Raw genomic sequence first — 27,500 nt, forward strand, 5'->3', positions numbered from 1 at the left:
CCACCGAGGAGGACTTTGCTATTGCAAGCTAGTTCCTTGGGCTTTTGAGAGGCAGCATCAGGAAGGAGGGAGAAGGGAAGGGAGGAGGAGGTGCAAAGGCTGGAGGGACCAGCCTGGAGGCTGTGGCACGCGCACCATCAGAAGAAACGCGAGTGTGGGCTTGGTGGAGGTAGCAGGACTGGAAGTGTGTGTGTGTGTGTGTGTGTGTGTGTGTGTGTGTGTGTGGTATGTGTGTGTGTGTGTGTGTGTGTGTGTGTATGTCTGAGAACATCTCTCACGTGCAGAATGCCAGGCCAATTGAGCTCCAAGGTCTTTTAGCCTGTTATATTCTGTGACTTACAGAACCCACAATGATTTTGCAACTGACTCTGCAAATGCACAGTTTGTTATTACAAGCTCTTTGTCAATATTATTTCAGTGAGGTGTAATAGTTCATCAAATGAGACCGTAATTTATTTAGTCACTCCCGTGGAGTCAAACATTTAGGTTCTTTGAACGTGTCAAATGATTATAAATAATGCCATAAAGAACATCTTTATACCTAAGCTTTGTTTCCTTAGGCTACATTCCCAGATAGTTAGTAGGTCAATGAAGAGGACTGCTTTTAAGGCTCTTGATCGGTCATGCTAAGTACTTTCTGAATAGTTATTTCCAATTTTCAGTTTTTTATTGAGGAAGTATTTTAAATGTACACACGAACATGCAACTACAGTGAGTGGTGTAATGAATTCCGTTCCTTATCACCCAGCATTCATAATTGTCAACATTTCAACAGTCATTTTTAATCTTCATTTCGGGAAAGGGACTGTATGTATCTGGATGTAGCCAGTCTGACTGCTGACTATTTAGATTGTTTCAAAGTTTTCATTATCATATAAAATGCTGCAGTGAATATCCTTGTCACAAATGCTGTGCACTCCTGTAAGCTCTTTCTTTTTTTAAAAACCAATTAATTTTATTTATTTATTTTTGGCTACATTGGGTTTTCATTGCTGTGCTCGGGCTTTCTCTAGTTGCGGCGAGAGGGGGCTATTGTTTGTTGCAGTGCGTGGGCTTCTCATTGCGGTGGCTTCTCGTTGCAGAGCATGGGTTCTAGCCGCGTGGGTTCAGTAGTTGTGGCCTGTGGGCTCAGTAGTTGTGGCACATGGGCTTAGTTGCTCCACAGCATGTGGGATCTTCCCGGACCAGGGATTGAACCCGTGTCCCCTGTGTTGGCAGGCGGATTCTTAACAACTGCGCGCTGCCAAGGAAGTCCCAGCTCTTTCTTTAGATAAATTCTTGGGCAGAATTTTGGAGCCAAAGTCTGCACACATTTTCAATTCACTTTTACATAATACAGAATCGCTTTATGGAAAAGATGCTCCAAATTATTTTTCTGTCCTCATCTAAGAATGTCTGTTTCTTCTTGCCTTGTAGCATTCTTTGCAATATTTTCAGTGATTAATAATATCTCCCTGTTGTTTCAATTTGCATCTTATAATTACCAATGAGGCTGAATTCTTTTTTTCTAACTAGAGACTCTTTTATTTTTTTATTCCCCGCCCCCCCCCCGGACTAAAGTTTCTTTCTTAGTAGTTGCTTTACACTGCTGTGAGGCTGAATTTTTAAATACATATATTTATTTCCCATTTATATATTTTTTCTGTGAATTGACACCTTCCTGTTTTCTTTTGGTGTTCCCCACCCTCCCTTTACTGCTTTGTAAGAGTGTCTCATATATAAAATATCAGCGGAGTCCCCGTAGAAAGCAGGTGGCATCGTACCAATCCTTTAATGAAGGGACCATTTGCAAATTATGTGAATAAAGTTTAGGGACCCCAACAAGGAGCATAATTCTGCCATAATCCTTGGCTTGCACACGTGTGTTACCAACCAGGGTTCTTGGCCTTCCGCAAACAGTAGAAATTGATCAGAGGCCAGACAAAAAACTCAGGCAAAGCTTTATTGGGCCCCTGCTGCGGCTGGGGAGTGAGAACAAACAACAGGTGCCCTTGCTTGCTGGCTCCCCGAGGGAGGGCAAGCTTCTTTCTAATATGGGGTGAGGGTAGGGAGGTGGCTTAGGTGTTCTGCCCACCCCTTGGTGGTGTTGGGTGCAGGGCGCATGTGCAGTAAGTACCCTGCTTTTGCCCCCGACACCCTGTTTTTGCCCCAGGCTCTTCAAAAGTGGCAGTTGGGTTTTTTGGTCTTTTTAAACTCATTTCCTCAATTTATTTATTTACAATTTTAAATTTTAATAATTTTATGTCATCCTATGAACGAATCTTGGTGATTTCGCCTTTGGGGTTTTGCTTAGGAGAGCGTTCTCCATACCCAACATTGTAGCATTATTCAACCTGATGTAGTGTTTTCCCTCTAGAGTCGGAAGGGGAAAAAGAGATCTGTTTAAAAGCTATAAACAAGCAAAACTGTTTGAGCAGCTTCCTTCTTCTAAGGGAGTTGACATGATACTTTCCAGGGGAGTATTATCCTTATACTCTTCCCCTCCACTCCTTCTAATTTTGTTGGAGGAGATGATTTTGAAGGATACAAACTAGCAGAGCTGTACTTTTTTCTCAGCGCCACCTTCAACTCCCTCCTGTTGACGGAGCCTTCGCTGAAGCCAGCAAGTACCAGCTTGCAGAACCAGTGGTTAAATAGGAATCTTGGGATCTGGCTGTTAAACCACTGTAGCTGGAAATTGGCCGATGAGAGTATCTACACCATGGACATCAGCAAAGGCTAAAAACCAGGGCTCTCTCTTCCTGCCCCTTAAAGCGAGTTTACCTGCTCTCCACCTGCTTGGGCCCTGTCTGAGCCCCTGCAGGGGAGATGGGGCTGGAGAAGTGGGGCTATTCTTTTTCTCTTCTTCCGCGTTGCTTCCCACCCCACTTCTCCCATCATTCCCCATTCCTGCTGGCTCCTACCGGTTTGGGGCCCAGGGTTGGGGATTAGAGGAAAAGGGGTAAAAAAGTTAAAAGTCTTCAGTAGTTTGTGCTATTGCAAACTGTCCTGAAGTGCCCTCTGTTATGGCAGGTGTTATGGCTCTTTGGCACGGGATGTCTTCTGGCTTCTTCCCCAATACGCCCTTACCCACTTGGATCTGAGCAGTACATTTCCAGGCTGAATACGGGTGGCGCCTCTTCCTTTTTCAGCTCCTGCCTTTGGAGATGCCCCATAGCCTCTTTCTGCCAGGTATCCCTTCACCTGAGCAGACAGCTGTTTGGGGCAGGGTCCCTTCAAGCTAGCTCACTTGTGCTAAGCTCCACAATGTACTCTTTAAAAAAAAAAAAAAGTTTTGTTTATTCATTTTTTTGTCTGCACGGCTTGTGGGATCTTAGTTCCCCAACCGGGCATCGAAACCCACACCCCCTGCCGTGGAAGCTCGGAGTCTTAACCACTGGACTGCCAGGGAAGTCCCTCCATGATGTGCTCTTGATGCATGGAAACCTCGTGCATCCTTTACCCAGCCAGCGGGTGGAGGGCCATTTACCCAGAGGCTGTTCTCCTGGGAACCTTGGGCAGCTCCAGCCTGCATCCACCTTCTGTCACCCCAGGACGAGAGTAGAGGCACCGTCAGCCTCTACTCTCCCAAATGACGGGGAAGTAAGATACCAGAGAATTCTCATCCCCAGCTCCAGCAGTGGTTGGGTGGCCTGTGAGCCTAGGGGCTCAGTAAGCACTGAGGTGTAAAAATGGCAGTCTCTTCTTCCTGCAGATACTCCCAATCTCCCCACCAGGGGTTCTCTTGGCCCCCCTCACTTGCTTAGGGATGAGCCCTTAAGAGAGGGGAACCCTCAGAGCATACTCCACTCTTCTGAATTTCCTATCTTCCTCTCTGTTGATTTACAATATTGTGCTTGTTTCAGGTGTGCAGCTAAGTGGTTTGTTTATACATATATATGTAATTATATTCTTTTTTAATTCTTTCCCATTATAGTTTGTTACAAGATACTGAGTACAGTTCCCTGTGGTATATAGTAGGTCCTCGTTGGTTATTTTATATATAGTAGTGTGCATCTGTTAATCCCAAGCTCCCAATTTATCCCTCTCTGCCACTTCCCCTTTGGTAACCATAAATTTGTTTTCTATGTCTATGAGTCTTACTCTGTTTTGTAAGCAAGTTCGTTTGTGCTATGTTTTTAGGTTCCACATGTAAGTGATAGCATACGCTATTTGTCTTTCTCTTTCTGATTTACTTCACTCCGTATCATAATCTCTAAGTCCATCCATGTTGCTGCAAGTGGCATTACTTCATTCTTTTTTATGGCTGAGTAATATTCCATTGTATATATGTACCACATCTTAATCCATTCCTCTGTCAATGGACACTTAGGTTGCTTCCATATTTTTATGGCTGTCTCCATGCAGACAGGGGCTAGGTGTGCTCACCTTGTCACGTCACAGCCTGGCAGTGACTCCCCTGGGCGTCTGGTGACTGTTGAAGAGACAAGTGTGGGAGGGCCCCCAAGTCCATCCTCCCTCTCCACTCTGGGCTACCTCTTGCTCCGTGCGCCGTGTGCTGAGCTGGCTACAGTCTCCTGTGGCTCAACCAACACTTCCTTGGAGCCTGGTCTCCCAGTCCTCCCAAATGCTTCTTAGACTTCACCGACCGAACCTGTGGGCTGTGCACTCACTCAAGCAGTGAAACTGCTGGCTGAGGCGTCACGAGGGACCCCCTCCCGTAGTCAAATCCAGGGGTCCCTAAAGCCTGCCCAGTGTCTGGCCAACCCACCGTCCCTCTCAGGATTGCTCTCTGGTTTATGCCCGGCCATCCTCAAGTCTACACCTCTGGTTACTTTCCCTGCCCGCAGGCTGTGCCTCTTATGAAAAGGCCCCATCCCTCGTCTGAGCCTGTCTCCCAGGCTGACTCCAATCCCACCTCTGCCCATTGACCCCTGACCACTCCAGCTGATAGCTCCTCCCTGCCCTCAGAGCTCTGCCACACCACTCACTGGCTCCTTTCCTACAGGGTCCCCACGGCGCTCCGCTGTGCTCCTCTTTGTGCTGTGCCAGCACCCAGCAAGTGCCCAAGAGTAGCTGTTGAATGAGTGTACAGATATGATCTCTCCCTCCAGGTGAAGTTTCTTGAGGGCAGGAGCCATGTGTCTTCCACTGCACACTGACCTAGCATGCTCAGGCTGCTCTGCCAGGTGGGCAGCTGGCCCTCCGTATCCGCAGGTTCTGTGTTCGCAGATTCAACCAGCCGCGGATGGAAAATACTACACAATCAGAGGCTGGCTGAATTCCAGGATGCAGAACCCACAGAAACAGAGGGCAGACTGTAAGGGATTTGAGTATCCTCGGATTTTGGTATCCATGGAGGTCTTGGAGCCAATCCCCTGCGGTTACCGAGAGACGACTGTATTTGTTTATTGACAATTTGATAGCACCAATGTGGTGCCAGCATCTTTAAGTGGACTGCACACACACACACCCCCACACACACGCACACACACACACACACACACAGACACACACACATACATATATTAGGAGCATAGATTTTTTTAAAGTCCAGTGTATGAGCCCCAGAAGCTTCCTGGAAATCGTTAAGAGAAGAACTTTCTTTGTTGATGGAAATATTTTACATCTTCCCCGTCCGGTATGGTAACCACTAGACATGTGAACTATTGAGCGCTTCAAATGTGGCTAGTGCAGCCAAGGAACTGAATTTTTATTTGTATTTCATTTTACTTAATTTCAATGTAGGTGACCTCGTGTGGCCAGTGGCTGCCTTACTGGAGAGCACAGCTCTAAGACCCTCCCATTCACCCCGTTCTAAGCTTCTCACTTTCTCCGCTCCAGGCCCCCCGCGCCCCCCTCACCTCTGCCTAGGTGCTTCTGCCCCTGTTGTCTGGCAGCTTGATTTGGACCTGTTTCTCCCCCTCAGTCTCTACATTCTTCTCAGATACCGTGTTTGGCCTCTGACAAAACTGTGCCCATGAGGAAGAAACAGTCTGGCTTCGAGTCCAGACTGCTGAGCCCTGGCTTCCCCTCGGGGAGGGTGCTGCCCTGACAGCTTACTGATGGCTCAGGAGTGAGAAGCACGGAGTCCATCCTGCATGCGGCCGGCCACGTGAACGACATATTCCCTCTCCTAGGACCATCTCCACCTGCTCTCGTGAGCGCCCCCTTGGGGCAGGACAAGGTAGGACTCTGACACCTGAATAGTTCTTGGAAGTGAGAGGCAGATGCCAAGGGAGATTTCCTCCATCTTATTTTCTGTAGCTCTCTGGCTTTAAATGAGGCCCACTTTAATGGAAAACAAAACAAGCAGACAGGTGGGTGACATCTTCTGTATGTTTACTATGGTACAGCAAGATCTTCCAAACCAGAGCCGATGTCCTCTGCCGCAAGCAGAAGGCCCTGGGTACACCCCTTTCAAGTGGTCCAAAGGACATCCCCAAACATGACATTGAAGACAATTCTTCATTTCTCTGACAATGACTTCTCGAAGTGCACACAGAATAAATAAATAGAAAATATATCTTTGTTCATGGTGACGCCTACAAGAAATGTTTACAGACAAAACACACTATACATCTAATTCCCGAAAAAGGACCAGCTATTTCGGCAACAGGAAAAAGACAAGCATTTCAGAGGAGTGTTTTTTGTTTTGTTTTTTTTAAAGGCCTAACTCATGTTGAGTCTTACAAACAGAAAGAACAACAAGAACAATTTTCTAAGCAGTAAGAAAATTTGTGCTACCAAGAACAGGCCCAGACACGGGCTCTTGGTGAATGGTTTAGGAAGGAAAGTTTTGTGCACAGATCCTGCACTGTTAGACATATGTACAACTCTGAGGATTTTCAAATAGATTTTTTTTTTTTTTTTACATGAACTGAACCAAAGACAGTCAACATTCCTGGCCATCCGAAGTGATCACATCCTAAGTGGTTCACAGTATGAGACCCTTGCATTAAGAGTTTAGGAAAACTCAACGGAACTATAGACAAGAAGAACATGAGGTCATTGAACTCTCCTCCCCATGGCCTGTGATCTGCCTGGAAGAGGTCCTTCCTGGGACCTGGGCCTTTGAAGCTGCCAAGTCTTAAGCGGCAGAGTCCCACTGTCACCTCCTAGCAGCGAAAGACCTGTTTTGTGGGGACGACCTCTTTGGCAACTGGCCCGGCCTGGGGAGTGGACTCTTGGGCCGAGCCTCATTGGACGCAGCTGGGCAGCTGGAGCCAAGGATGGAAAGAATTTGTGGTTGGGGCAGGAAAGGGGACGAGACCCAGAGCGACCCTGGTGTCTCCTGAGGAAGTATAAGCCACGGATAGTTTTCTTTCTCTGGAAGCTCTCCTGGCTCTCTCCAAGGTGGGCAAGGGAGAGAACGGGTTATTAGGCAGTGGCTGAGAGGGCCTGGGGTGGACCCAAAGCTCTTCAGAGCCCGGAGCCACCTAGCTGGCTCACCGAAAACGTGTCTGCTGGGCGCGCCTGCAGACCTACAGAAGCAGGTAGCACCAGTGCAGTGACCGCAGCTGCTGGGCGCCGGCTCGCCAGGGCAGGTAGTTTGAGCCAAGCGGAGGCTGCAGGACCTCCACAGCCCAGAGGAGGGCGCCCTTGTGCGAGCGGAGGACCAGGAGAGAAACAGTCATCGGCCAACTCTCTTTCTATTCTGATCTTTTTTCCCTTCAAGGGGACTTGCCCCCGTTTCGCGAGGCCACTCAGGCCGGCTGTTGAGGCAGCGTGGTGTGGCAGTAAGTGCGGCGAGTGGGGCTCCCGTCCTGGCCCTGCCCTGGCCGTGTGATTCTTCCCCAGCTTGGGGGTCTCATGTGTCCCATCCATACAACGAAGGCTTTGGACTAGGTGTTTCCTAAGGTCCTTTCCAGCTCTGAAACCCCAGGCTCACTGAGGTGTGAGCGTGTCCGTGTGGGGCTCCGCGAGGGCTCTCAGGGCCCCGGATGCAGGAGCTCCCCTTTCTCGACTTGCCTCCACCCCCTCTGGGAGTGGTTGGTGGACCAGCTGACCCAGCGCTCTGGCCATAATGAGCTCAGCCCATCACCCCCTCTGATGCCCGCTTCTCTATTACGGGTGGCCAGCAAGTCGAGGGCAAAGGGCGACCTTGAAGTCACCCATCTTCGGCAGATGTGGGCAGGAACCACTCCAGAGGCTGCCTCATCTCCGCCCACCCAAATGCCCCTGCCCTTCGTTCCTGCAGGAAGCTTCCCGACCACCCGAGCGCCTAAGCTCTTTCCCTCCGGGAACTGCCGCAGGCCTCCTCTTTACCTCTCTTGGCTTTCTCCGCCTGGCATCAGAGGTACACACACCCGACCACCTGTTCCACCAGCCTGCGAGCCCCTCGCCTTAGGCAGGGCTTCTCCCCGCTCTATCCTGTACGCCCCGAGCACCCAGCATCATGGATGTTGGCCGAAAGGAACGCTCTCACCTACTGCTGGGTTCCGGGCACAATGTGAAAAGCCACAGCACCGCACTTCTGGCATCTCAGAACTGAAAGGACCTTTAAAAGTCACCTAGTCCAACTCCCAACCTGGGTGCCAACGTCTCCTGAGAGGTTGAACCCCTCCGGAGGCAGGCTCGCCCTTCTCCGAGGGTAGCCGGTGCCATCTTGGTCAACGGAAGACGGAGTCCCGGTCTACACGCCAGCTCCGAAGCCCGCGGAGGTCGGCTCTTGCTTACAGGAATGAAGATTTCCTTAGGACCAGGGCTCTTCCTCCTACACCGACCGATGTGTGGACGACCCAGCACCCCCTCCAGGCTGCCTCCCAGCTGGGGCAGAGCTCCCGCCAAAGTGGACGTTTGCTGCCAGCACAACGCAGGTCTCCTCGTACGGTACACACACACACACACACACACACACACACGTGCGCACACACACCCCACCGCAGAGGCACAGATAGGAGAGAAGCACCCAAGAGGCTGCAGGAAAGAGGTTTCCAGCATCAGCCAACACTGCCCCTGGGGCTGCAGGTAGACACTTGAGTGGGGGCAGGTGGCAGCACCGGGGGTCTCTGATACCCTCCCCTTGGCCCATCAGGGCTGACACGTGGCTTTCCCCGGCAGCTGCTGGACAGGGGCTGGGGGACCAGCCAGGCTGCCCCAGGCGGCTGCCGGGAGGCCACCGTCAGAGTCCACTGCAGGGCAGCGCTGAGGTGGCAGCGGTCCTCACAGCTTCTTCTTCCTCACCACGGGGATGGGCACAACCTGGAAGATTTTGGCATGGTGGTCCTCGGTGTCCAGAGTCACCCAGGTGGGCCGGAAGCTGCCCTTGAAGCCAACGAATGCCATTTTCTCTGAAAAGCAGTGACATCACATGAGCAGAAACTTCACGAGAGCATGGCTATATGCCACCACCTTCCAGGCTTCCCCATCGCCATTCCCCTGACCCCCCCCCCCCAGGCACACCCTCCTCTAGCCACACTGGACTGTCCCCCCCCCACCCCGGGAAGAGCTTTGTGGCCAGTTGCTGGTGGTACCCGGCATTGGTTTGTATGGGGCACACAGGGTCTCACCTGAGCCTCCCAGCCACCTGTGCAGAGTGCTGGCTCTGGTTCCCACAGGAGACCTCCCAGGAACCCCAGCCACCTTTGAGCTGACCCTACAATTAGCGGCGAATCTCTGAAGCCCAGTGTCCCTATCTGTCAAATAATGGCATTCATCTACGGGATTTCTGCCCCAGCTCCGACATTCTGTGGCTTTAGAAGGGATTTCTGAGAAGTGGAGGAATTTGCCCAAGGTCACCTAGTAGATGGTGCAGCCCAGACCACAACTCTAGACTCCCAAGCCCCATGCAGGGTCTGAATTTAAAGGACAGAGGCCCCCAAATGCTTTCGGGACCAGGCTGGAGAAGATGCTTCTGTTTTCCTTGTGTTCTCTTTTGGCTCGTTTGAAGGACTTTCACTGTTCCTGATTTTTCTCTGAGCTGCCTGGGATACGCGTCCCATATGACAGATAGGCTGCTAGCTTTGATGTGTTTTGCAGTCAGGATGGCATGACCACTGAGGATGGCTAGTTTTGGATTAGAAAAAATAAGGATCCAAATTCTAACCTTAAATTACTTAACTAATTCTGTTTCTTCACCTTAAGTGGGAATAACAGTACCTGTCACACAGGTTATTAATGAATAACTGAGATCGTTATTGGATGTTCAGCAAGGTGCAAGGCTGAGCATTACACAGTAACTACAATGGACATTATCATTATTATCTGGAGGGTTGCTCGGCCTCCCCTCTCGACCTCCCCCAGGACTCTCCCATCACACAGTCTGTAATGACGATAATGAAATGCTGACATTTCTGTCTGGGCTGGCTTCTTCCCTAAGGGATCTGTGCCAGGCTTTATGGCAGAAGAGCTGTGTGACCTTGGTTCTCAAATGAGATTCTCAAATGAGAGCTTTGCCAACTGCAAAGGGCTGTACACATGCTGGCCGTCAGCTGGAAAGCTGCAGAAGACGTAGGGCCCCTGGCCGATTGGAGTAGCAGGAACTGGGTAGGCGGGTCAAACTGAGCCACTTTTCTGCTGATACTTTTGTGGAAAAAAAAGGCCACCTGCTGAGTCGATAGGTGAGCAGCTCGAGCAGTTGCCTTCCGGTGTCCGGTCACAAGTTGGAATGCTGTTGCTGTGGGGCAGGGATGGGGACGAGGTGGCCTCTTGCCCCCACACACCTGCAGACCACTAGCTGTGTTGAGGATTCTGAGACCCCACCCGGGTTTAGGGGGAAAGTGGTCTGGTCGCAGCAGCGGGTAGCAGCAGCCTGCGCACCGGGCATCTGGATTCACGGTCAGGGTAAGGCCCCGTCCACACCCCTTACCTTTCAGTCTGAGGCCCTTGTCTGCCCCGAGCTTTTCCAGCACTCGAGTCCACGGGCCTCTGGAGACGTATCTTCCCTTCGATGCCATGAGAACTATGGAGCTGAGCAAGAAGGGATGGATGAGAGGACTCGACGACAAGCTGGAGTCGGGGGTTCCCCGGGAGGGATGCTGGTTTGGGCCTGGCGGGACTGGAGCTAGCAGCGCCCAGAGGCCCGCCAGGGCCTGGGGAAGGGCAGCCTCTCCCGCGTGCCGAGCTGCCCGGCTCTTTCCATGTGATGACCCACATCCTGAGCACCCTCCCACACATCCGGCTGCCGTTGGTGTGCACGGCCTTCTCTGCGCCTGCTCTCAGCTCACTGCCGCTGCCTGTCTGTCCCCACAGAGGACGGAGCAGGTTCGCAGAGCACACCCCCCGGGGTGGGGGGGCCGGGCACGCCAACGACTGCAGCACCATCTCTTAACTTAAATATGCAAACCCTGTCTGAGCAGGGCTAGATGGAGACGGGGGTGCTGGAAGAAGCCAGAGTGGGGAGTCACCCTGTGCTCAGAGGAGGCTTAACCCCTTAGGTTCACATCCTCCCTCTCCGCTCAGGCAGGACGGCGTTACTGTTCCATTTTACAAAGCGGGTGATGGAGGCAAACAGTTACCAAGTATCTGAGAGGCCCTGCCAAAGGGGAAGCCGTGCCTGGGCGGAGGCAGAGGCCTGGGGCAATGAGCGAGCCCAGCCTGAAGGTCCTGACTTGCAAAAGCCCAGCTTGGGAGCAAAGAGTCTCTCTTCCCCTGCCCTGGTTGCATTCGGGCCAAAGTGCTGGGAAAACAGCCGTCGTCGTGGTGGCAGACAGCCTGCAGGACCAGACGGCAGGAAGTGCACACCTCCCCCAGGAATAGAAACAGGGGCAGAGGCCCGACTGGGGCTTCTAGTTTGCAGCTCAGAGGAATCCTGTAACCACAGACTACAGTCCAGACATGGAAAAACCGTATAGGATTCTGGAAGCTGTTGTTACCCCCATTTGTGTCCCATTGAGGGCAGAAGGCAAGCTCTTAAAATGCAACGCTCTTGTGTGCAGGAGGAGCGGAGGGGAAGGGAGCTGGGGACTGCACCTGGCTCTCCAGGAAAGCCAAGGGGGACTGGTGACTGAAGGAGAGAGGGAGCGTCGCAAACACAGCCTCAACTTTGGATTCGGGCTCTGTTCCCATTCAGAAGAAAAGCTAACATCCCTTTGGCTCAGTTAAGCCTTCTTGCTGGGCTGGACTCAAACAAAGGTCATGCCCTCCAGACGGGGCTCCCAGGAGCGGGACAGGGGGACAGAGCTTCTCGTGCGCCCAGCCTCCTGACGGCACCCAGAAGCTGCCTGCACACTTCAGGTGTCCCTCTCTGTCTCATATGGGCATCTCATGCCCTCCAAGCCCCTGACCTGTCAGTGCGGAGGTCCCCACGGGGTGGCTGGGCAGAGACAGCCCCTGAGAGCCATCCCTGAAGGTTCGGGTTTGAGCAGCGCCTCCTTCTTTCCCTGGGACCCTGGGGCAAGGCTGGCCCTGTGGGGGGGGCGGGTAAGGGGGGGGCGGCCTGGCTTGGGCCTGCGGTGACAGCGGGGCAGGACCTGCCTTGCCCCATCCCCTGCCGCTTTCCCGGAGGTCAGAGCGGGGTCTGGTGGTACCCAATTCCTATCTGGGTACCCAGTGCCAACCCAGGGCACGGCTCACACCAGGTACTTGGCAAAGGTGCACCAGGGCTGCAGCACAGGCTGAAAGCAGTCCTGCTTGGGGTAGCCCCACGCCTCTCACCCCTGGTTCTAAACAGAGCAGCTCCGCGTTTCAGTTTCTTATTCCAGGCTTCTGCATCCTGTTTCATTTCCAGAAAAAGTCCTTTGGCCCCAAAAGGCATAAAAACTAAAAATCTCTACATGATCATGTATTTCCCCAAATTGGCAAATCTGGTCCTTCTGTATGAATCTGCACGTGAAAATGTCATGCTAAAGAAGCTTGTGATGGGGGACGAGAGTGGAGACAAAAGGTGGTTAAGCAAAACCCCATTCTTTGGAATCTCACATAGCCTCTAGTTCGTCACGCCCATCATGCGGCATCTCAGAAGTAGTACATTAGTTTTCGTCAATATTTACCAAGCACCTCCTATATGACAGGTACTTCGTTAAGCACTTAGACTGTCTGCTATGCCAGGTTGTGGCTTTGGAGTGAATTCTCCACCCATTACACTAGGAGTGTAAATATGAGTTAGATACGGTCCCTACATCAAGAAGTCCATACCCTAGATGGGGGGGGTAGATATGTCCACTGGTCCTACGGGGTGCAGGGGGTAGGTAGAACTTTTTGGTTGGACTGGAAGAGACCTCACCAAAGAGGTGGTATGTGAGTTAGATTTGGAAGGTGAATTACCAAAGATTTCTAGGAAGGGGACAGGAGATACACGTAGTTAAGAAGCTCAACCCCCCAGGTATGGTGGGTGGATTCGAGAGGGGGAGGCTGGACAAGGGAGCCTGCTGGGTCACTGCCGACAGCGTGGGTGGCAGACAGGGAGGCCCCACACAGAGCAGCGACGCAGAGGATGCCGCAGGATAACTAGCAGGAGAGCAACGATGCAGGTAGAGTTGACAGGACGTGGTTATAGAGCGTGGTGGCGGCGACAGAGAAGAAAGACAAGAGCCCAGCATGACGCCCAGGCTCTCATCTAGCTGCCCGGATGGAAGATGAAGATGATAGTTTCACCGAAACGTGGAAAAGAGGAGTGACTGGTGTTTAGGGGATTAAAAAAAAAAGAAAGAAAGAAAGAAATGATGAGAATTCAGTTCCACAGGAGACATCCAGGTGGCATGGTCCAAGTTGCAGTTGAATTAAAAGTGTCTGGTCTTTCAGAGGGAGATCTGGGCTGGAGATTCTCAAAAGCCACCGGCATTTGGATCATATTGAAAGCGTGGGAGGGGATGAGCTCATGCCACGAGAGTGGGTCATGATGGGGGCACAGGGCCAGGGCAGGCTTCCCATTTGTAGCTGGGCAGACCGTCCGCCTCAGCCTGACCTACATTCACCACGGCCCTGGCTCCAAAGGGAGAGGCACCAGGCAGGGAAGCTTCCCAGCCAGCACCCATGATGTGTGGGCAGACCGTGGACGCTCCCCAAGCCTTCTCAGACCGGACTGTGCTGCAGGTCTCAGGGACAGGGAGGGGTCTGCGGCGCCATCGGCCAGTTCCCGAGGCAGAGGTGCACACTTACTTGTCCGGGATGGCCAGCACGTAATTGAAGAGCTGCCACGGGATGCCCTGCAGGATGGCGGTCCTGAAGCTGGCTTGGCTCAACACGTGCCCTTGTCTCCCGTCAATTACCACCACCTGGATGCCATCCTCTGAGCTCGGGTACTTCTTCCCATCCACCTGCAGACAACAAGCGGCACACAGTGTGATGCAGGGGGTCCCAAAGGCAGCAGAGCCCCCGAGGTTCTCCTGCCCCGGGGGAAGGTTCCCACGCAGACTCTGAAGACAGAGGTCGCTGGTGCGGCTCTTCGAAGCATAAAACTCATTTCAGTCAGTTCCTTGCAAACCTCTGTAGTGGGCTGAATGATGGCCTCCCCCAAAGATACATCTGCTGCAACCTGTGAAAGTGGCCTTATTTGGAACGAGGGCCTTTGCAGAGGTAATTAAGTTAAGGATCTTGAGATGAGGTCATCCTGGATTTCAGATGGGCCCTAAATCCAGTGGCAGATGTCCTTATAAGGACTAGAGAGAGGGAGGTTTAAGACTCAGACACATGGGGGGAGACTGCGTGAGACAGAGGCAGAGGTTAGAGGGGCGCAGCTACAGCCAAGGAATATCCAGGGCTGCCAGCAGCATCAGAGGCTAGAAGAGGCCTGGAACGGACCCTCCCGCAGAGCCTCCAGGGGGAACCAACCCTGCCAGCGCCTTGACTTGGGACTTCTGGCTTGTGGACTGTGAGAGGATAAGTTCCTGTTGTTTTAAGCCACCGGGTTTGCGGTCATTCGCGACAAGAGAGCCCTAGGAAACTAACACCACGTCTCAGTGAGCAAAGCCCCTTTGGGCAGGGGTGAGGGTTGCTTACTTCGATGTAGGCAAAGTCGTTGAGAAGGTGGAAGAAACGCTGCTTGGCACTTTCCATCTTCACCTCCAGGAAGTGGTCCTTGGTCTTCTGGAAAGTAAACGAAACCCAGTGTGGCTGTCAGGTTGGTGGAGTCAAGCGTACGGCCCGATGGGTGGTCAGCCCCCCCCCCCCCACTGCCCCGTGCCCCCGGGCACGGGAAGCCGTCTGAGGAGCGGAGCAGATGTCGAGCAGATGTCTGGAGAGGACCTGCTGGCGTCTGGGCCCCCTCGGAAGGCCCGGGCTCTCTGTCGGCCACTCACCAGCTGAGAACCAAAGAGCTTCTTGGGCATCGGCACGTCCACGACGGCCCTCTCCGCGAACTTGGGGTAGGCTGTGGCCGCGCAGTTGCTGACGCCAGCATTCCTTGGGATCATTGCTTTAATCTTTATTCTCTCACAGCCTTTCACAGAGCAGAAGGAGAACTCCTCTCTCTCGTTCTGGGCTTTCAGCTTCAGGAAGAGCAGCCTGCGAACAGGAGCAGGGAGGCTGGTTCCCTTTGCTGTCCGCACCCTCCTCTTCCTCCCCCTCCTCCCCCACCCCTCCTCCCCCAAAGGCATTTACCCAGAACTGCATGCTGGCCACAGTGATTAGAGCCGGGTGAGCCCTACAAAATGGATCTGTGTCTACCGCAAGGTTTTTGGGGGTTTGTTTTTAATTTCATTTATTTTTGGCTGCGTTGGGTCTTCGTTGCTGCACGTGGGCTTTCTCTAGCTGCAGAGAGCAGGGGGCTGCTCTTCGTTGCAGTGCGTGGTTTTTCTCACTGCGGTGGTTTCTCTTGTCGCGGAACACAGGCTCTAGGTGCACAGACTTCAGTAGTTGTGGCACGCGGGCTCGGTAGTTGTGGTTCACAGGCTTTAGGGCCCAGGCTGAGTAGTTGTGGCTCATGGGCTCAGTTACTCTGCAGCATGCGGGATCTTCCCAGACCAGGGCTCGAACCCGTGTCCCCTGCATTGGCAGGTGGATTCTTAACCACTACGCTACCGGGGAAGTCCTACCACAAGGTTTTATGTGGTTGGAGAAGTTAAAAAACAAATGCATTGAAGAAAAAGCTAACACTGACACTTTTCCTTTTCTGAACACGTACTCTATGCCATGACATGCACATGCCGTAAACTGACATATTATCATTTAATCCTCAGACAATCCAGTCCAGCAGGCACTGTTATCATCCCAATTTCTCAGATCCCAGCGGCTCAGAGAAGCGAAGTGACTTGCCAGGACCACACAGCACGAAGGGGACAGAGCTGGGATTTTCCATCCCACCCCTGTGCCTGGTGAGGAAAATGCTCACCAAGGGAACGTGTGTGAATGTGAGGAGAAAGAGGGAAGCAGAACTGGGCAGGCCATCTGGTCCCTAGGGCTTGGCTGCCTTCAGCACAGGAGCCCAGGAAGCCCAGCTGGGATGACTTCCTGAAGATGCCTTGCTTCCCTCTCAGGAACACCTCCACTTTGTCTGAGTTTACTTAAGTGGCTTTACGTTTCTTGACATCAAGCAACCCCTGAATAGAATAGTGTTCATATGCAAGAATTGCTGGGGGATCTCTCCCTCCGGCTGAGAACAGAGCTTCTTCCTCTGCATTCCATGCTCTGCATGGGGCGGGGGAAGCTTTGAGCTGCTTAGGAGGAAGGCAGTTCAGTGTGGCCTGTCACTGTTTCTCCACCAGAGGCTCCCACACAAGGTCAGAAACCACCCCAGGGGACAAGGTCATGAGCAAAATCCCGGAAAGAGACCCAGAGACTCTGTTCCTAGGGCTTCTGCACGAGACTATCAGTGTTCAGGTTTCCCCGCTGTCATGGTCTATCAAATTATCCAAACTGCAGGGCCCTAGAAGACCATCTAGCTTCCACTCCTTATTTTCCAGACAGCAGCTGCCCTCTCTAATCCTCACCTTCGACATGGATGTGTCCTAGTCAGCTGGACTGGGAGGCCCTGGCGCCAGTAAGCCTGGGCTCAAATCCTGGCTGTGACCAGGTAGTATTTCAGGGCAGCCCTCCTGATGGCCGTGCACCTGAATACTACACTTATGTATAGTTTAGCAATACCTCGCTTAGGTGGCATCTGGCAAACTCCAGGACACAGATGAAATCACCTGAGTGGGTTTTTTTTTTAACCTCGAAGGATTTACAGAGGTGATTCAGGGTGTGAAATATATTTCACACTTCAGGACCCCTTCACTTGTAGCCTACTTACTTTTAATTTTACCCCCAATTATGACAAGCTGGTTATCAAGTGTCCTAGGCCATAGCAGAATAGAAGGTAGCCATTGAAAGCAGGTGCTCTGAACGTGAGTAAGAAAGAGCAACACGTTTGTAAGGCAGAAAGATCATGAAAACAGCCCTAAGAATTGGAAAAGCCCAGGAGTCTGGGCTTTTGCACACGCAACAGACACCCTGTAACCCAGCCCATAGCCCCTAAGGCTGTCACTGAACTATAGCACAGCATCATAATCAATAGGTATGATGATTAACTACGCCACCAACAAAAAGGGTGAATTAAGCAGCAAAACCTGCTTAAAGGGGAAAAACCGCAAATTTTTAAATGTGTTGATCAAAAAGGTTCAACTTATTTAGTGGCCGTTCCCGTTTGAAAAATTCACACCTTTGCAACACCCCAATTCTCACGATCCTATCGACAAACGAAGAAATCATGCACAGGTGGTGCTATGAAGACTTTTACCTTATTACCATTTTAAAAATCATAGTACTGATCGTTTCTGCTGTTGTATGAAGGATATATAATTCCCCCTCTGGTTTTCACACGGAAGGGTTTTTTTTCTAAACACTCCTGCACCCGGCCCATCCCCTCACGGACGTCTTCCCGGGGCAAGTGGAGTGACGCGTGTGGTTGCCGGATGGGGGTACACGGGTCAGCCCATAGCGAGGCGGACTCTGGTCTGCTCCCACTGCACCCTAAGTTTGGGGAGCTGGGCTCTGAGTGGGGAGCCCCCCGGTTGTTCAGGGCTGCCTGGGACTGGGTAGGTGCACTCGGGGACAGCATTGGGAACATCTGTTCCCCAGCAGCTCCATCATCAGTAGGACAGACAGTTCCTTCTTCACCTGCTGTCATGCCTGCTCCAACACTGGCTTAGCACTGATGTGGGAAAAGGGGTGCTACTTGCTGCTTCCCCTAATCCCAACATTTTTACTTACGCTTCTGACTTTCAAATTTGAATTTTCCTTTAATCAAACCGATAAAGCCCTAACTGTATAGATATTTGTAAGCATCTTCTAGCTATCTCATTACTCTTGATTTCACTACAAGAATGGAAAAAATGGCCATAAAACAATCCTTTACCCTTAGTCCCCGGAGGGCTGGCTAGCAATAGCTTCACCACTTTGGAGACGTGCTGGCATTCTGCAGATGTCAGAATACTCTCTTTTTAGGGGAGGTGACCAAATAGCTCACTGTCTCCGGGAACAGTACTCTGTCCCCATTAGATCCCTGCTGAATAGAACCTAGTGCAGTTCAGCAAAAGGGGGAGGATTTTGGTTACAGATAGGTGTGAGCTCAAAACTAGCCACGCCAAGTTTGTGCGGTATCCCCAGAGCAAGTCATTCCTATTTATCCTGTGCCTTCTTTGACCATCTCTAATTTTTTTTTTTTTTTTTTTTGGCCGCACTGCGTGGCACGTGGGATCTTAGTTCCCCAACCAGGGCTCAAACCTGTGCCCCCTGCAGTGGAAGCGGGGAGTCTCAACCACTGGACCTCCGGGGAAGTCCCTGCCCATCTCTAAATTAGGGATAATATCATCTGCTCTGACTGAGTTGTATGGAATTGAGGTCCTGTACCACATTTTCTCAGTTCTGAGATTCACTGCTGGGCTTCCCTGGTGTCGCAGTGGTTGAGAGTCCGCCTGCCGATGCAGGGGACAAGGGTTCGTGCCCCGGTCCAGGAAGATCCCTCATGCCGCGGAGCGGCTGGGCCCGTGAGCCACATGGCAGCTGAGCCTGCACGTCCGGAGCCTGTGCTCCGCAACGGGAGAGGCCACAGCAGTGAGAGGCCCGCAAAAAAAATAAAAGAAAAGAAAATAAGATTCACTGCTTTCGCTTTTTTTTCCCCTGAAATAGGTATATTCGCTACTATCCATGTAATAGAGTGCTTCTTTTACCCCCAAAGCGTCACAGCTTTAAAAATGTCATTGGTGGATATGGCACAAACTGCCTGAGAATAGAAGTGCCTAGGAAAGGATCCTACGTTAAACGGCACCAACTGCATGGCAGGTCTGAGGATTATTGGAAAGGCCGGGGGACAGAGCAGGAGAATGACCGCGTTCCTGCAGCCAAGAGGGGGCTCCTTACCCCGAGTCCTCGTCCCAGTAATAGTGGCTCTTGCCAGGGTAGCTCTGCTCCACTTTGTCCATCTGCAGGGTCCTCACGAAGATGCCCGTCTTGGACGTTTGCTTCAGCAGGCGATTGTGAACATCCGAGAGGATAGAAAAGGTGGTGCCCCGCGGGTAGCAGAGCCCCACTCGAATCCAGTCGCCCCTAGAACCGGAAGTGCAGTCAGGTTACAAGCGAGGAGGTCCAGGCCACAGGGCCTCCTCGGTGTGCCTTGGCCAGAGACCAAAGCGTTCTCCACCAAATGGCACTTCCACTTTTCAGTGGGAATTTTTGAGAGGATGCTTGCTGTTGGTAATGACTGCGTCACAAAGTGTTCAAGGAGAGAGGGAGAAACGGTGACCGCGGTGAATGAGAGGGATCATTGCAAAGGGTCAGTGGGGCGTCCCCAGGGCCTGCACTGGGTGCCCTGTGTGGGTCGTTGGCTGGGGGTGGGGGTGGGCGGGAAATGAACGTTCTTTCAATAGGACTGGAGTGAAAGAGCCAGGATCTGTAAGACCTGGATTCAGCCCCTTCCTGGTCCAGCCTGACCGTGGGGCCCGTTTCAACTCTTTGGGTATCATTTTCTGCAACTGATAAATGTCTGTCTCACGGGACTACTGTGACAAATTAATGATGTGCATAGAAAATACGTGAACATAAAGACATGAAGCTCCCTCCAGATGCCCTCAGCCTAATCCCTCTACCTCGCAGAGCCTTGTTCCCGCCCCCTTCCCCCCGATAAAATGGTAACAAGAGCCACCAGGGGTTTCTGACCACGTACTGAGCCCTTCATAAAGCCAGGTCCTGGGTGAAACGCCTGCCAAACACTGTCCCACTCGATCCCCATTGCAGCTCTGCAGAGTAAGACTATCCCCGTCTCCTAGACGAAGGAACTAAGGTTCCCAGGGGTGAGAGGCCCTGCCTGAGGTCACCCACGCCCAGAACGGGGGGCTCAGCCCAGGTCTTCTGATCCTTAACCACCGAGCGATGTCACGTCTGGATCCATCCTCATGCAGGGATGACGTGGGCGAGCCCGAGGGTCTGTGAGCGGGAAGCCCGGGGCTCTGCAACGGGGCATCCTTATCACGGCTGCTTTGAGCTCAGCCAGAGCAGCTGTCCCCACGCCACACTGCTCCAGGCCAGGCACCCACTCACTTGTTGAAGTTGATGAGCCAGATGGTGAGCTCGGCAGGGGCCGTCTGGTCCCAGTGGATGGTGTAGCCCTTCCGCAGGGTGACGACTGGCTGGTACTGCTGGTAGTGGGTGCTCCTGGTCAGGGCCCCCTCCAGGTAGAGAGGGTGGCTAGGGAAGTCATTCTTGATGATCTTCATTCGCAGATTACTGGTCTTGTAGGCCTGAATGTACATCTTTTAAAGCCCAGAGAGGAAACACACAGCGAGGCAATGACAAGGGATTATTCCAAGAGCGTCTGGTTAGCATCTGACTACAGACTACGCTTTCAAAAGCACTTTCTCTTCACAGAGCCCTTTTTAGAAAGCTTGAATGAAAGAAGGCCAAATAAGGGGGCATCTCTTTCTGCTGGTGAATGCAGCCTGAGCCGTACTGTGCAATCTAGCTAACGCTTTCTGTACATCTTCAAAAAAAAGTGTAGAGGAGAGACCAGTGGAAACTTGAGGGGAGTCTGCTTAACAGTCAGCAAACTTTGGAAAAGGAGGGGTATCAGGAAGGAGGAGGAAGGGAGACAGTTTTATTACACGTGTGCTGCAAATGCAGCTCCCCTTTAACCGGCTGCTGTCCTGTCTGTATTTGAGAAAGAGCCTGATGCGCTGCCTACCTTCTCCCTCCGATTCTCAGTGTCCGGCCTGTGTGGCCAGTCCACGCGGCTGTCAGTGCACATCGGGGGATGAATGGCGTCTCATTTCAGAGACAAATATGAAAGCAAGACCGTCAGCCACCGAGTCCAAGGGACAAAACAAAAGAGCCTGGATGGTTTGGGCCACCCTTGGTTTAAAACACTGTGTCCTGACAGAGAACAGACCTGTGGTTGCCAAGGGGAAGGGAGGGAGGGGGAGGGAAGGACTGGGAATTTGGGGTTGGCAGACGCAAACTATTATATACAGAATGGATAAACAACAAGGTCCTACTGTAGAGCACGGGGGACTATATTCCATATCCTGTGATAAACCATAATGGAAAAGAATATTTAAAAAAGAATGTCTGTATGTGTAGAACTGAGTCACTTTGCTGTACAGCAGAGATTGGCACAGCATTGGAAATCAACTCGACTTCAATAAAAAAATTCATTAAAAAAAATAAAATACTGTGTCCTGTTTTAAGACCTGTCCCATTTCATTAGGTGACATCCCTGTAGCTGTGGCCGAGACCATCGTGTCAAGATGCAATAACGTGTGCCTTTGGGAAGAAGGGGTTATCTTCCCCTCTAGTTGTATCACATATAAAATGGGAAGAGAAACTTCAACCCTGCCCTAGTATGGCGCTATCATGGGTATAAGAATTTAAAGGTATAGTAAAGCATTTTGTAAGCTGCGAAGTGGAGGGAGGAGATTATTAATGATAATTCACCAGTAGCCAGGTATGGTAACCTCCAAGCTCTAACTAACAATCAGCCCTTTTTGGCAGAAAATAAACAATGTATCAGAAAGAAAGGGTGGGAGGGAAGCTCAAGATCAAGGCTCCACATGGAATGTCTCACCCTTGAATCAAGGATGCTATAATGCCCGCAAAGTGTGCCTGCAAGCCTTAAGGGTTTGGTCAGCCTTTAGTTATTCAGGTCATGACCCCAATCTGTCAGCTCCTTCTGACTCTACTTCCCTTCTTTTTTTTTTTTTTTTTTGCGGTATGCGGGCCTCTCACTGTTGTGGCCTCTCCCGTTGCGGAGCACAGGCTCCGGGCGCGCAGGCCTAGCGGCCATGGCTCACGGGCTTAGTTGCTCCGCGGCATGTGGGATCTTCCCGGACCAGGGCACGAACCCGTGTCTCCTGCATCGGCAGGCGGATTCTCAACCACTGCGCCACCAGGGAAGCCCTCTACTTCCCTTCTTATCTGCCCTAGACCATCAGGTCAACCACTCGCTCCCGTAGCATCAAATCCCTTGCCCTGCCCACCCATGCAGCAGACGCCTCGGCCTGGATCATTCCACGGGTCCACCTCCTCTGCAGGGCTCTGGAGCACGGCTGAGAAAGTCCTGCAGCCAGGAAGAACTGTGCCCCTTCCATGCTCCGTCTGCAGTCTACACTGGGTTTGCAGCACCGCCTGGCACTCCTTCCACACGCCTCTGTCAGCACTTTCCAGTCTCCACGGCACCTCTTCCCCACCTGATTACTCTTTGCAGGCCACCCGGTTCAGGCCCACTCTCTGCCCTCTCAGTGCATGACCTCCCCTTCTACTGCGGAAAGAAATACCCTGGACCTCCCTGGCCCCGGCCCCTGCCTTCCTCCTTGCGCCCCTCCTGCTTAACGCCGGCCTCTGCTCCCAGCACGGCCCCGCCTCCAGGGGCCCACCTCGCCCCCTATGGCCCTTCCCCTTCACTGGCACTAGCCCCCTGCCCCATCCCTGCCCAGACCCGAAATCACTTGTAGCTCTTTTCTCTTTTTGGGGGGGCCGTGCCTCGGGGCTTGTGGGATTTTGGTTCCCTGAGGGATCGAACCCAGGTCCCCTGCAGTGAAAGCATGGAGTCTTAACCACTGGACCACCAGGGAAGTCCACCTTTATCTCCTTCCTAATGCCCGGGATGCCGACGCCACAGTGGTGAGAGTAATGCCTGCCTGTGGGATGGTTGCGATTCCTCATTCCCACGTTTTCCTGCCCCTTTGGGGGTCACTGGGCTCACGTGCTTCCATCCTGACCTGACAGCTCTTCGTTTCCCCGGGGGCTCTCTCCCCCTGTTCATCTAGTCCTCAGCTATCCTTGCAAATAACATCAGTAACAGTACTACAGTAATGCATATTTTCACATTCCAGGCACTGACTCAGCCTGCTGTCCCATGTGGCCACTGGGCACTGGAAATGTGGCCGGTGTGGCTGAGGACCCGAATTTTAAATCTCATTTTAATTAATTTAAATTTCAAACCAAAAGCGGGGTAAAATAGTTTTCCAGCTAAATAGTTAAACATAGCTTTATTGTTTGGGTAGGACTTGCTTTTACTTTAATTGTAGAAAATTCGAATCCAAATTGAGTGGGCTATAAGCATAAAATATGCAAGGAGTTTCAAAGACTTAGAACAGGAAAAAAATATGAACGTAAAGTGCCTCATTAATGATTTTTTTACACTGATTACATGTTGAGATGATGGTATTTTGAATATGTTGAGTTTAACAAAGTATATTATTAAAATAGATCTCAGCCATTTCTTTTGCCTTTTTAACGTGGCTGCTAGAACATTTAAGATCACCCAGATGGCTTGCATTGTATTTCTGGTGGAGAAGGGCTGGTAAAGCACTCTATGTGCTCATTAAAAGGGTTCAACTATTATCCTGATTTTACAGATGAGGAAATTGACACTCCCAGAGTTTAGGTAACTTGCCCAAGGTCACACAGTTAGTAGGTGCCAAAGCCTGACTTCTTTTTCTAAGCATTCTGCTTACAAAGTGTTTTCCCTTGGACTTCTTGAAAATCCTACTGGGTTAGCAGAAAAAAATAAAAAGAAAGAAAGAAGAATGAAGAAGAAACCTATGTCCCTTTGTGGCCTGGCACAGAGGCAGGCATGCTCTCAGGTAGGCTCTCACTCAGTGCTTGTCCCATGAGTGAGTGGCTGGTGACACTGAGGAGGTGTGCCCTGCGTCCCCACCTGTGCATAGCGTCCACTGCAGATGGCGCCTCTCCAGTCCGGAACGTTGATGCAGTCTGGGTGCCGGACCAGCCAGTTGTCGTCCTTGGTCAGGTAGGAACCAGGGTACTCGGACACAGAGCCATCCACGTCATGGAACACTGACGTCTTGTCCCCGTCCATATCCAGCTGGTTGAACCAAGGCCCAGGCTCTCCGAAGAACACTCTGGAAGTAATCTAAACAGAGCCCAGGAATGTGAGGCTGGACCAGAAGGTGAAGGGAAGCAGCGGCTGTCGTCAGGCCAGGGCGAAGTTTCCGATTTCCAGACATTACAAACCAGCCAAACCAAAGATGCTCTGGGGTAGCACAGGAAAGCGTACGGCTGACCTCTCGGATGGAGCCAGAGAAACAGCCAAACATTCACTGTGCCTCAGCTCTCAGACCCAGCACGTTATTTTGGCCTCTGCTCACTGGAGGGTTGGCTGCTGTGTGTGACCCTGGAGAGAGCTCTAATACATGGCTCAAAACGCTGCAGGGATGGGGAGGCAGGCACAAGAGTGTGTGCGTGTGAGAGTGTGCGTGAGTGTGTGAGTGTGTGTGTGCATGAGTGGGTGTGAGTGGGCTGAGTGAGTGTGAGTGTGTACGTGTGTGCGCGCACACGTGTGTGAGTGTGTACATGTGTGCACATGCACGTGTGTGAGTGGGTATGACTTGCGTGTGTGTGCACACGCGTTGTGAGTGGGTATGACTGCATGTGTGTGTGAGTTGTGTGTGCACGTGTGTGTGTGTGTGTGGTGTGTGGGTGTGAGTGTATATGAGTGTGTATGTGTGTGTGCACATGCACATGTGTGTGAGTGGGTGTGGCTGTGAATGCGTGTGCACGCGTGAGTTGTGTGTGCGCACGCGTGTGTGCGTGAGTGGGTGTGAGTGAATGTGTTTGTGTGTGAGTGTGTGTATGTGGAGAGGGAATGAGGCTGAGTGGCAGTGAATGTATGAGAAAGTACACATACATGTATAATAAACACACACACACACACATACACGTCATGTGGATATGTGGGAGAGAGAAGGTGGGTGAGAGTGTACGGTGTGTTTCAGGAAGACAGTCTATCAACATGAGCCCTTGGAGATTTCCATGACTGACCTCTTTCAGGCCCTCCCTGGCCTGAGTAAAGAAATTCAGTGACTCGAGTTTCCCATCTTTCCCTCCAGCTGCCAGGAGCTGAGCAGAGGGCAAAGGGCAGGAACAGAGGGCTGGAGGAGGAGGGGAGGCCTGGACAGGCTGTAACCCAGAGAAAAGGCACTGGGAGCCCTGTGCCTGCCTCGTCTCAAAGCGCAGCCCTTTGTCCTGACCTCCTCACCCCCCCCCGCTCCTAACTTGTTGGCTGCCTAGGGCTAGGAGGGCCCTGTTTATGTTCCACTCTCCGGGAGAAATTAAACAGAGCATCTTCAGCAACGATTCTTTTGGGAATTGCTGGGGGTTTTTTAGATGAATTGTGCTACCTGAAGTGACCCGGTCACCAGACTCGGTAAGTCAAACCCAAGGGCCTTGGAGGAACAGAGCCTCAGAACCTTGAGGGCAGTGGAAAGTTCCTTCTGAGGCTTGGGTGGGTTCTGAGCAGGGTGAGGGCAAGGGGGCATTTACCCAGACTTGACCTGTGGGGCAAACTACACTTGTACTTTTCCAGTTTGGACGCAGACAGACTTGGGACGTGGCCCAGCCTGCTTGGAGGAAAATGTTCAACCCCTGCGGTGGTGGCAACGGCTCAAACTCCAGGCCCCCCAGGGACTTGTGAATCACCGCCCAAAGTCTGGGTTTGCCGGGAGCTTGCCTTGGCGCCTCAAGGACTCACCGGGACGTCCTCAAAGGCAATGCCAGTTACGTTGTTATGGGGGCAGCTCTGCCAGGCGTTGTTCAGACGGAAGGCCAGGGCGCTGGTGTGCCGGCCCTCCAGGGCTGCAAACTTGCGGAAAGTGCAGTTCTGGATGTTGATGGGGCCGTCGTAGAACTGAATTCCTCGGATCGGGAAATTCCTATGGAGTTAAGGAAGCCAGATGTCAGGCTGATCGGCGTGTTGTGCCGCCACATTGTTTACACCCTCCGAGGTGGATGGTAAGAGACCTTCTGGGTAAACCACCCCTGATTCCCACTCCCAAAACTCCCCCTATAACAGAACATTATTGATGCATTAATTAATTCACTGAGAAAGCATTTATGGACACAGTAAATGTCAATAAATGATTACTGGAGGGCTTCCCTGGTGGCGCAGTGGTTGGGAGTCGGCCTGCCGATGCAGGGGACGCGGGTTCGTGCCCCGGTCCGGGAAGATCCCACGTGCCGCGGAGCGGCGGGGCCCGTGAGCCATGGCCGCTGAGCCTGCGCGTCCCGAGCCTGTGCTCCGCAAAGGGAGAGGCCACAACGGTGAGAGGCCCGCGTACCGCAAAAAAAAAAAAAAAAAAAAAAATGATTACTGGATGAATTATTAGATGGATGGATGAACGGACGGAGAGATGGATGTCTAGCTGCTGGCTTGGGGTTTGAGAGATGGTCCTCTATACAAACATTTCCCTACATATTCCCATCCTATGAATAGGAATCGGATAAATACTGTAAATATTACTGGAGAGAGCCAGTTATCACGTCCCTTGGGAGAGTAAAGCCATTACTCATTATAGCCTTGGTCTCAGTTGCTATAACAATTTAACTAGATTAAGACCCAGATGAGATTCCTCTCTGTGAGTAAGCCTTTCAACGGGCAGTATGCTGGGTTTGGGAAACTAGGGAGGGGAAGGACACAGAATGGAAGGTGACAATGAAATGGAAAAATAGCTGCCCGGCGATGTTTCAAGCATCCCTAGAAGGGAGGGCAGGCCCCCCTGGGAGGGCAAGACTGTGAACTGCCAGGGGACCCCAAGAAGGGCCTGATACCCCGGAGGCAGCGAAAGAGGGAGGAAGAGGCAAAAGGCTTGGAGCTGGAGCTAGGAGGGGCTGGAGGAGAACTGGGGACTTGGAAATTCTGCCTTTGGCCCAGCAAGGGGGCAGGGTGCTCGAGATGCCTCGCTCCTTTGCCGCGGACTCCTGAGCAGGGCGTGGGAAACAAGGGCCTAGGAGGGGCTGGCTGGGCTGATCGTTTTGGGGCCCGGCCCCAAAGCTAGGCTTGCTCATTCGTCAAGCCCAATGGTTATGCTTTTACTGGTATCTCTACTTCTGGGTCAGGGCCTTCTCCTTCCATGGTGAACATAAAGAAGAAAGGGCAGAAAGAGGGACAAGAAAGCAGAAAAAGGCGAGCTATGGGGAGAAGTCACATTCCAGCTGGTCCCTATCTTCAGCGCTGAGCTCCCCTCATCAGATGCGGTTCCCCGAGGAAGGGCCCGGTAGCACCGGTCTAGGCAATGTGCCTTCAGCACACGGTGTGCCAAGGGCTTCTGGTATTTCTGTATTTTTATATTTGTAATTGATTAATGTCATCGCCTTGAATCCTGGCTCTCATGGAGTGGCTCCACGCATTTTTCCATTTAAGGTATTTTAGGGACAGCCCGTTCTCACTGGCTCTATATTTAAACTGTGTGCTT

At 52.0% G+C, this 27,500-nt stretch overlaps 2 protein-coding genes across 4 annotated transcripts in view; one reads left to right on the forward strand and one right to left on the reverse strand.

The window, feature by feature from the left end:
- The window catches only part of MESD (mesoderm development LRP chaperone), a 65,205-nt gene that overhangs the window by 19,039 nt on the left and 18,666 nt on the right, over positions 1–27,500 (forward strand). The window lies entirely within an intron of this gene.
- Positions 6,266–27,500, reverse strand: part of CEMIP (cell migration inducing hyaluronidase 1) — a 165,571-nt gene continuing 144,336 nt past the window's right edge. Inside the window, exons 21-29 of one of the 3 annotated variants that reach the window (XM_059059141.2) lie at positions 25,781–25,961; positions 23,948–24,163; positions 20,335–20,546; positions 19,159–19,344; positions 15,120–15,324; positions 14,821–14,907; positions 13,981–14,138; positions 10,751–10,851; positions 6,266–9,233 (exon numbers count right to left, since the gene is read on the reverse strand). In XM_059059141.2, the coding sequence (XP_058915124.1) occupies positions 9,106–9,233; positions 10,751–10,851; positions 13,981–14,138; positions 14,821–14,907; positions 15,120–15,324; positions 19,159–19,344; positions 20,335–20,546; positions 23,948–24,163; positions 25,781–25,961 (1,474 nt within the window). In that variant the 3' untranslated portion in view covers positions 6,266–9,105. Of the gene's footprint in view, positions 9,234–10,187; positions 10,559–10,750; positions 10,852–13,980; positions 14,139–14,820; positions 14,908–15,119; positions 15,325–19,158; positions 19,345–20,334; positions 20,547–23,947; positions 24,164–25,780; positions 25,962–27,500 lie in introns of those variants that run through there. The other 2 variants (XM_067030042.1, XM_067030041.1) reach the window with 2 other exon arrangements.

The sequence above is a fragment of the Kogia breviceps genome, chromosome 3 (assembly GCF_026419965.1).
Source record: "Kogia breviceps isolate mKogBre1 chromosome 3, mKogBre1 haplotype 1, whole genome shotgun sequence".
Classification (NCBI taxonomy): domain Eukaryota; kingdom Metazoa; phylum Chordata; class Mammalia; order Artiodactyla; family Physeteridae; genus Kogia; species Kogia breviceps.